The sequence below is a fragment of the Egretta garzetta genome, unplaced genomic scaffold, assembly GCF_000687185.1.
Source record: "Egretta garzetta isolate BGI_Z169 unplaced genomic scaffold, ASM68718v1 scaffold471, whole genome shotgun sequence".
Taxonomy (NCBI): domain Eukaryota; kingdom Metazoa; phylum Chordata; class Aves; order Pelecaniformes; family Ardeidae; genus Egretta; species Egretta garzetta.
The window spans coordinates 1,512,484-1,521,866 of NW_009258629.1; the positions used below are offsets into that span (position 1 = coordinate 1,512,484).

The 9,383-nt window shown below is 43.2% G+C and overlaps 1 protein-coding gene across 5 annotated transcripts; it reads left to right on the forward strand.

Moving 5' to 3' along the window:
• The first annotated feature begins 839 nt into the window (after positions 1 to 839).
• SETD9 (SET domain containing 9) lies at positions 840 to 9,085 on the forward strand. 5 transcript variants are annotated; one of them, XM_035903709.1, is made up of 5 exons: positions 840 to 933; positions 2,660 to 2,783; positions 3,970 to 4,085; positions 5,979 to 6,084; positions 8,671 to 9,080. In XM_035903709.1, the coding sequence occupies exons 1-5, from the start codon at positions 924 to 926 to the stop codon at positions 8,756 to 8,758; spliced, it is 444 nt and encodes a 147-aa protein (XP_035759602.1). In that variant the 5' UTR covers positions 840 to 923; the 3' UTR covers positions 8,759 to 9,080. The 5 variants fall into 5 exon arrangements, 3 of the variants coding, with proteins under 3 accessions (XP_035759602.1, XP_035759600.1, XP_035759601.1); XM_035903708.1 differs by having other exon boundaries at positions 853 to 933; positions 2,724 to 4,085; positions 8,671 to 9,085; XM_035903707.1 differs by having other exon boundaries at positions 841 to 4,085; positions 8,671 to 9,085.
• Positions 9,086 to 9,383: the final 298 nt, after the last annotated feature.

Sequence of the window (9,383 nt, forward strand, 5' to 3'; positions counted from 1 at the left end):
CGCAGGAGCTAACTCGGGTCTTTCGGTGGGAGGTGGCTGCTTTGCGAAGGTGGTTCAGCCTTGTGCGTCGCTTCGCCGACGTAAAGTTCCAATACTTGGGTACTTTAAAATGGCATTTAACGTTAAAACCAGATAGATGCGGTTTTCTTTCCTTTTTTTTTGCGGTAAGATGCGTTTGCCTTCTTTTTAAAGGCAAAGGTAGTGTTGGAATTTAAATGAGTACGACATTGTTATAAGTACCATAAATTAAAAGTCTCCCTAGTCAGCATAATACTTCTCCTCATCTCATTTAAAGTGTAATGAACTGCATGTATTTTTTATAAACTTTGATAATCGCATATATTTGTTTTTTGCCATGTTTGTCGCTAAGCGCTGAGTGGGGCTTAACCTACTTCCTTTGCTGTAAATACACAGGTGGTGATTGTATAGTAGGACAGGTTGGGAAGAATATTCCTTAGAGTTTGGGCTTGTTTGAAACAACAGTGCATATAAATTGCTATTGTAAAATGGCTCTTCCGTATTTTATTTAGGAGAAATGTAATTTTAGAATATTTTTTTTTCTTTACAGGACCCTCCGCTATGTTCCTGAAAGCTCCCAAGACAAAATCATCTCTGATGAAGATGTCTTTGAAACACTGTTGAAAATATTTAAAGCTCTGTTCATAAATGACTTCAGTAGACAAGCACATATTTTGGCCTTACTTCCAGAAATCAAATGTAAATACCTGGAGTTACTGACTGTTGAGCAGAAGCAATCAAAAGTAAATTCATGTAACCATCAGAGTCGACCTGTGTTTAGTCCCGAGGAAGTTCTGCTCAATACACTAGGGTTCAGTATTGCTCGAGACCGAAGTTCCCTGGTGTCTGCTGGAACTGGAGTCTTTGTTACCGGAGGTTTTGTACCAAAAGGGACGGTTGTGTCTATGTATCCTGGTAATGGAATATTCTTTTTTCTGATAAAGTTAGACGTGATTTCTAACCATCTAATTGTAGAATGCCAAAGTTCTACACTAATTTTTTATTTTACGGGTTTTCTTTCTGTCATTCCTGAACGAAATCACAAGTTACAGTGGATGGGAATATTTCTGTATGAATAGACTAGAGTTCTTTTGGAAATCAGCAAAGCAATATGGGGGGGTGAGGGTGGTATGATTTTGTTTAGGAAAAAAAACTTCTAGTGCTCAAGAGTCTTGATTTTTCAGGTGATAGAAAAGTTGTTCCACATTCTTTAAACACAAGTGCATGGGAGCAGTTTCAAGTAGATGAATAGTACAGTTAAATTCATTGGGGTTTCTGTTTTGGATAAGGATCTGAAAAATGAGGTCTTGAGATCTCCACACAAATCAGCAGACCAGACAATGAACTCTTTCAAAACAGAAAAATACAAATTGGAGAATGAAAATAAAACCTTTATTTAGCGGAACTTTCTTCCATAAAGCATGTTTGGGAAATCAGCACTTCTCTGTTCCTCCTCATTTCCTGGAACTGTGTTTGCTTACAATTCTTAAAAAGATTTGTAATCCTGTCAGCATGGCCAAGCTAGAACAGCTCTGCTGAGACGCTTTCAATTTGTTTCAGTTTCATTTGTCAGGTGTCCCCTGTATGTGTTTTCTAGCTTGTGCCAGCATTGCAGGATCAGGACCAGTCCAAGCGCTGGGCAGTGGAGCATGTTTTGCCACGCCAAAGCAGGAGTGTCTGGCTGTTACCACTGACTGGTAGACTGACAAATTGTCAAACAACAATCACAGGGAACGAGGCTGTGACCTTGCAGCTCACTTCAAATTTCAGGTGCATGCTAAATGTGAGTGAAGGCTCATTACGAGTCTCCTCTTGCAGCTCATGTAGCAAAACAAGAGGAGGAGCTGTTAAAACGTCTTTTTCATGGGCATGAAGGAAACTGCAGGGCTGCTGGCTGGGGAGGGGACCCTCTGGAGAGAGTGGGTCAGTGCTCTTCTGCCTGTCCTTTGGCAGCGAATGCAGCCTGATGGTGGGGTCTTTGCTGAACTCCTCCTGAGGCTGCAATGAGGGATTTCTGCAGGGGCTTGCTGTAGTTGCAGTGGGAGTGAGGGATGCAGGCTGCAATGTCATGAAAAGTTGCAAGCCAGTCTGCTGTGACTTTTCTGTGCTTGGAACCCAGGGTAGGTTAAATCCTGTCCACAGATTTGGGAAATGGTCTGCTGAAATTACTTGTCTGTTCTTGGTTTGGCATTTTCCCTCTCCTGTACTGAACAAAATCTCTGATCGGGGAGTGTTTCAGGTTCTTTGCTCCGTGCATGCTTATACTTTTTGGAGTTCTGACACAGTAGTAACAAAACCAAACATCACGATGTTTTCCTCTCCGAAGAAGTCCGGTTGGCTGTGATGCTTTGTCTACCTCTCACATGGATACTGGACACAGGCCTTCTCTTTAATGATTTCCTTCAGTGGCTTCTCCTTTTGGAATATCTCAGCTCATGTAGGGGTTTTTTTGCATCCCACAAAGGTGTGTCTAAAAGCTTGTAGGTTTACAAGTGTCAGTGTCATTAACGGAGAGAAGAGTTCTCTCCTGCCCCCTCTGTCTCCTTTGAGTTTCTCTGTGGAGGGGACTGGAAGATAGTGTAAGCCCATTCTGACAGTTAACTGACTTTCTTCTGAAATAATCATATCTGTCTTACAACAGGTACAGTATACAGAAAGCATGAGCCCATCTTTTTCCAGTCCCTTGGCAATCCCTTTATTTTTAGGTGCATAGATGGCGTCCTTATTGATGGGAACGATAAAGGGCTATCGAAATCAGTGTACAGGTAAGTGGTCAAAAGAAATAGAGGATTGTCACTCAACTGATGTAAAACAGTGGTACTAACAGTCTCAGTTCCCTGTTACCTTACTTTGAGTTATATTTGAATATCATCTAACTCTGTATCTTGTGATGCAAATAACACAAGGGTAAGAGCTGCGAGGTTTGATCTGTTACGTACTTGTGTCTTCATCTGTAACACCAGTGAAATGTGTTTTGATGTACGGGGACTTGTTGCCTGTAAAGAAAATAGTTTTAATAGGAGCAGGATGTAGCATAAATTTTTTTAAATGCTTCTGAGCTGTTACTCAAATCTGATTAGTGGATTAAAAAAAAAAAAAAGCCTTGTATGTGGACTTGCTGATACCAAAAGGGTGAATCTGATAACTCTGTCTCTGGTCTGCAGATGAGCAGCACTTAGGAAGGGAGCAGTAACCCTTATAATAATACCATCTCATGTTGGAAGGGATCCATAAGGATCATCGAGTCCAACTCCCTGCTCCTTGCAGGGCTACCTAAAACTCACCTTATGACCAAGACCATTGTCCAGATGCTCCTTGAACTCAGACAGGGTTGGTGCCAGGGTGACCACTTCCCTGGGGAGCCTGTCCCAGTGACCGACCACCCTCTTGGTGAAGAACCTTTTCCTGATGTCCAACCTGAACTTCTCCTGACGCAGCTAGCCTGGACTGTGTAGCTTACCTTAAAATATAATTTGTAGCAATTTGTGTTTAAATCTGACATGAAAACAGAATCAGTAACGAGCAAAATCATCTAAAATAATGCCTAATTTGAATACTAATACTAATACCAGATTTTGATTCTGGGAATGAGTTTGAACTTGATTTTGTAATGACCCTTCACATCTTTAGAGATGAATGAGATGTGTTTACACCATTCTGTAATGGTAACGTTTCATTTTGATTTCTGGAATTGTACGTGGTGGTTTTGTGTGGGTTATTCCACCAGAGTCTGAAAGACACCACACACCAGTGGGAGGTTTAAATGTACTTTCTAAAGTATCATCAAGGTGTTGTCTGCATGCACACCCCCCACCCCAGGGCTGTCCTGTCTCCCAGGCGGGTTGGACAGCTGCTTTACCCAGTGGCTGGGGGCGGTTCTCCAGGAGGAAGCACAGATCAGCCGTTAAGTGAAGGAGCGATGATCTGCGTTAACACTGTCGGTCATTTCAGGTCTTGCAGCAGGAGAGATCAGCTTGGCCCATTTCAAATGAGCGATGAGAGCTGGCTCACAGCTGCCCTGCAAAACCCACTGGCGGTGGGACAGTATGTCAACAACTGCTCACACGGTAAGTTGCCAGGTAAATTTTCCAGGCTTGAGTTTGTCTTTATGGATGTAAATTATTTTTGAGGTGACACAAGAAAATCAGATAGTGATATTGGGGGACAATAGTGCTGTTTAAAACAAGATAAACAATGTGATAAAGAGTTTCTGAGGCCTTTTATGGTAGCTGGATGTTAGAACCCTCCAGCACAGCAGCGCTTCAGATATCCTTGTGCTTTTCTCACTGACTTCCCCAGATCCCCCAGTCTCCCTCCCGGTATGCAGAAAGAAAGGCACACATCCTGAAATGTGAGATGGTGGGAAAGGATATCTGGTAAAGGACCTCTGGCCTGAGGCAATACACAGAGTTGCAGCTCCAGTTCCCCAGTATGATTCCAGCAGGCTCCATGAGAAAACCATTTGCACAGTGGCATGTACAGTAAGAGTCTATCACTGCTCAGCTTGAACTATAGTACTTTTTTTTTTCACTTCCTTGCGTTCATGCGCAAAATCTAGGAAACTGTTGGTATGATCTAGCTGTTGGATGTGAGGAACTGAACTATTTATTCTGTCTCACTCAATATGTGTTGGTCTTAAGGTTTGGAGGGAATAAATAACTCGTGGGAACAGTTGTGAGATACAGAATGTTGCATTGCTACCATACCTAGCTTCTAAGTGGCTTTCAGAGCCTGCATTACACTAAAGATACCCTGCCTACTAGTAGTATCCAGAAAGGCCGCTGGAGTAGCAAACTGGATACTGACCAGCACACAAAGGGCTGTCCCATGAAACTGTTTCTTCCAGGTCCAGTGTCCATGTAAAGAAAATTCCTTTCTTCCTGCTGGACAGCTGGTGATTTTCTCCCTGGCTGTATTTATTGCATATTTTGCCACCAGGAAATTTTTTTTCAGTATTTTCTTTTTTCTTTTAACTAAAAGCAAATGCGTATTAACAGCATCTCTCAATGCTGTAATCTATACCTGATGCTATACAACTTGTCCTCCTTCATATACATACTGATAATTGTAGGATCACAGAATGGTTTGGGTTAGAAGGGACCTTTGAAGGTCATCTAGTCCAACCCCCCCTGCAATGAGCAGGGACATCTTCAACCAGATGAGGTTGCTAAGAGCCCCATCCAACCTGACCTTGAATGTTTCCAGTGGTGGGGTATCTACCACCTCTCTGGGCAACCTCTGCCAGTGTCTCACCACCCCCATCGTAAAAAAAATTCTTCCTTACATCTAGTCTGAATTGACCCTCTTTTAGTTTACCCCGTGTCCTATTTTAACAGGCCCTGCTGAAAAGATTGTCCCCAGCTTTCTTGTTAGGCACTGTTTAAGTACTGAAAGGCTGCAATCAGGTCTCCCTGCAGCCTTCTCTTCTCCAGGCTGAAGAAGCCCAACTCTCTCAGCCTGTCCTCGTAGGAGAGGTGCTCCAGCCCTCGGATCATTTTTGTAGCCCTCCTCTGGACCCACTCCAACAAGTCCATGTCTCTCCTGTGCTAAGGGCCCCAGAGCTGGACGTGGGACTGCAGGGGGGGTCTGACCAGAGTGGAGCAGAGGGGCAGAATCCCCTCCCTCAACCTGCTGGCCACGCTGCTTCTGATGCAGCCCAGGAGACAGTTGGCTTTCTCGGCTGCAAGCTCACATTGCTGGCTCATGTCCAGTTTTTCATCAGGTCATGCTGTTTAATGCAATAGGGATGAATTAAAGCTCCTATAGCTGGAGGTGTATATCTTTTGTAAATTCAAAATGGGAATTCACAGTGCAGTAGCTCTCAGCAGAGGCATGGTTTTCAGGCCTGATGAAGCATCTGGTCCTTCTGCAGCGGTACATTTGATATCTTTACACATCTCTAAACCGTATCTTAAGATTTTCTGAATATCATAGAGGCTTTTTTTTTTTTCTTCTTCTAGAAAAAGCGGCCAATGTGTGCTATCAAGAGTTTGATGTGCCAGGATATTTTCCAGTAGAACTGAAACAGTATCTTCCAAACATCGTCTACAGCCATGACATAGAGAGGTTAGCAGCAAATCAAAGAGCTCATAGATTTATATGATACAAGGCATACCGTATGTGTAAAAAAGGGAAATGTAGTTGACAAATAGTAGTATTCCATATGAAGATGAGTAACACAAAACTGTGATTTATAAGATCGTTTCTTTTTGATCCTCTTTCCATGTCTTTGCAAATGAGATCAGCATAGCTCTGAAGACACAGTTTTACAAGCAGTGGTTACACTAGAGTGTGTTTCTTCTGAATCCCATAAAGCGCTAGTTATATTTTGCTTGTATACAGTGCTGAGGTTTTTCAGTGTGTATTTCAAACGTAGCTAGCAACGCTTAACCAATCAAAGCCCTTCTAAGGTAGCTGAGATTTAGGTTTCTTACTCTCTAGTTCTCCACGTCTTATGCTTATATGAGGAATAGGCAGATGATTTTGCAAGAAGAAACCTAAAATTTGAATGAACGCATGTGACTTTTAGTTACAGTCGCAATTACAACATCCTCATTATGACCTGAAAATCCACCTCTTTTGGAAATTAAACTGCTTAGAAACCTTTCTCAGATTTTTGTTTGGAAATGTGAGAAAAGTGACAATTAGATGAATATGTACAAGGAGCAATATTGACAACAAGGACAGACAATATGTCTGGAAGTGAGTGTCCTGTACTGGGATGTAGTTGAGAATAACTTTGAAGCTGTGAGAAAGTAAGTTGTAATGTTGGTCCTGAATTTAACACAACAAAGAAATTGGACTTCTGGTTGTTCATGGTTTACCCCCAGCTGGCAACCAAGCACCATGCAGCTGCTTGCTCACCTTCCTCCCCCCCCCCCTCAGTGGGATGGGAGAGAGAATTGGAAGGGCAAAAGTAAGAAAACTCATGGGTTGAGATAAGAACAGTTTGATAATTAAAATAAAATATAATAATAATGATGACAATAAATTGTAGTGAAAAGGAAAATTACAACAAACAAAAGAACAAAACCTGGGAAAAACAAGTGATGCAACTGCTCACCACTCGCCAAACAGTATCCAGCCTGTCTGTGAGCAGTGATCGCTGCGCCCCAGCCAGCTCCCCCCATTTTATGTACTGAGCATGGCATCATATGGTATGGAACAGCCCTTTGGCCAGTTGGGGTCACCTGTCCTGGCTGTGCCCCCTCCCAGCTTCTTGTGCACCTGGCAGAGCAGGGAAGCTGAAAAATCCTTGACTACTGTAAGCCCTGCTCAGCAACAAGTAAAGCATCAGGGTGTTATAAGCTCCTTCTCCTCCTCCTAAATCCCAAGCACGGCACAATGCCAGCTACTAGGAAGAAAATTAACTCTGTCCCAGACGAAACCAGGACACTGGTTCCATTGCTCCCTTCAGGAACCAAATAATCCTCTTCATCTAGAGGATGTGTAAGGATTTTGGAGCAGGTCATCTAGACTTCTAATGTAATCCTGGAGCCATTTTAAAACTCGAAAATTTGGTTGAAGAAAAGTCACGGTGCATATTGGGGAAACGACTTTTCTGATTAAACTTAGACTTTGCTGAGGCAGCATTAAAGATGCAGTTGTAATCTGCAGATAAATAAATAAATACTAATAAAAGAAGTGGTCAGGCTGAACTTCTGGGAAGCCTGGATGTTGTACTTGAAGTGTGAAGGCGCAGTGAGCAGAGCTAAGCTATGGGACCATTTCAGGAAGGGGGAATTTACTCTTTTCCTTGGAATCTGTCCAAGAAGGTGACGGTTTTGCAGTCCTCAGTTCTCCCAGTGTGCAGCCACCTGACAGAAGATCCCATCTGCTTCTAGCTGCTTGTCTTGATATTGATAGTTACAGTGCTGGCAACATAGGTAATCTGGTTTCTAAATAGTTTTCTATTGTAAAAGAGTTCTTGGTACTTGTTTACCTTTTTGTTGTTTGATTTGTTTCAGAGTGGCCTCACATTAAATTTCTTAGTGGTGGGGTCTTGGGTGGATTCTGTTCTTCACTTTCGCGCTCATCAGCATCAGAAGAAAGAGCTCTCCTTCCTAGAACAGATACTTCAGTTTTAGGGCATGGTCATTTACTTGAAGGAGGTTAGAGGGGGGTGGGTTCCTAAATCTCTCTGCAAGAAAACTGTTTGCCAGCCACTGATTTCAGCTTGGGGTTTATGGAGAACTACCATCCTGTCACTGCAGGTTGCAGCGGGCTCTGGTGCAGCTCTGAGCTGCCGTTCTGGATGTTGTTTGCCTGGGAGCGGGTTTAGCCAGCTAGCACCAGTGGGCAGGCGTCTCTACAGGAATGACTTCTGCTCCGTGAAGCCTGCTGTAGCTTCTCCTGTCTGTTTAAGTGCCTTGTGCTCTGTCTGGAGTAATTCATTTCTGAATAACTGTGTGAGCGGAAACATTACCTGCATGCCCACATAGGCTCTGCTTTTTTTGGTAATTATATTGGGTTTGCTTGTATTTGCTATCTGTATTTCGGTGTTTTTCCAGGCTCCCTGGCCTTCGTTATGCATGCTACTCCCAAAAGTAATCTAGACAGAGCCATTGTTTTAGCTCCTTGCCATGAAGAATTTAAAAAATTCAAAGGGAAATTGTTCACATTCCCCACGTTTTGCTTTTCCTTTCTTTGCAGCCACCCGAGGTGTGTAGTGCTTGTCACTCTCAGAGACATCAAGCAAGGAGAAGAACTTTTTTCTAATTACTACACTGTTGTCAGCTGAGTTAATAGATCCAAGACTGAAGAAATCTGTGTCATTAAAATGCTTGCTGTGTCTGTACTTCAAGCTTCATGAGCATGTTTACCTAACGGAGGGCTGTAGCTTTACCATTTAGAAAGCAACCTGCCTGTATTCCCCTGGAAACACTCCACATCTGATGCAGAGGTGATGGTTTAACCCTTTACATCATTGGGTTCTCAGCTGCCTGCTGCTGCTGTTGATATTACTGCTTATTGGCGTTCAGCTGTCCATACCGTAGCTCATAAAATAAAAACCGAAGTTGTGGGGACGCCGTCTGATCTTCTGGTGGCACAGTTGTCTGTAACAGTGGCTCAGTTTTAATATTTTGCCATTTCGCGTCTCGTGCTTACCGTGGACACAGTTTGTAAAAATGAATTCCCTCTGGTGAGCTGTTCCTCGGATAATCCTCATAGCTCGCAGTAATTACTAGCTCTTGTCCTCGTTTTCCTGGAGTCGGTCCCTTTGGTACCTGCTTCCTTTTAGAAAGTGTTTTAAGTTGTCCAGATCTTTTAGGAAGCCAGTTTTGGAACAACGCTAACAGGCACTTTGGATGCGCCTGCTGCGGGGTGCGTGGTTGTCCAGAGGCCAGCCCGAGCCGCTGGCTGTA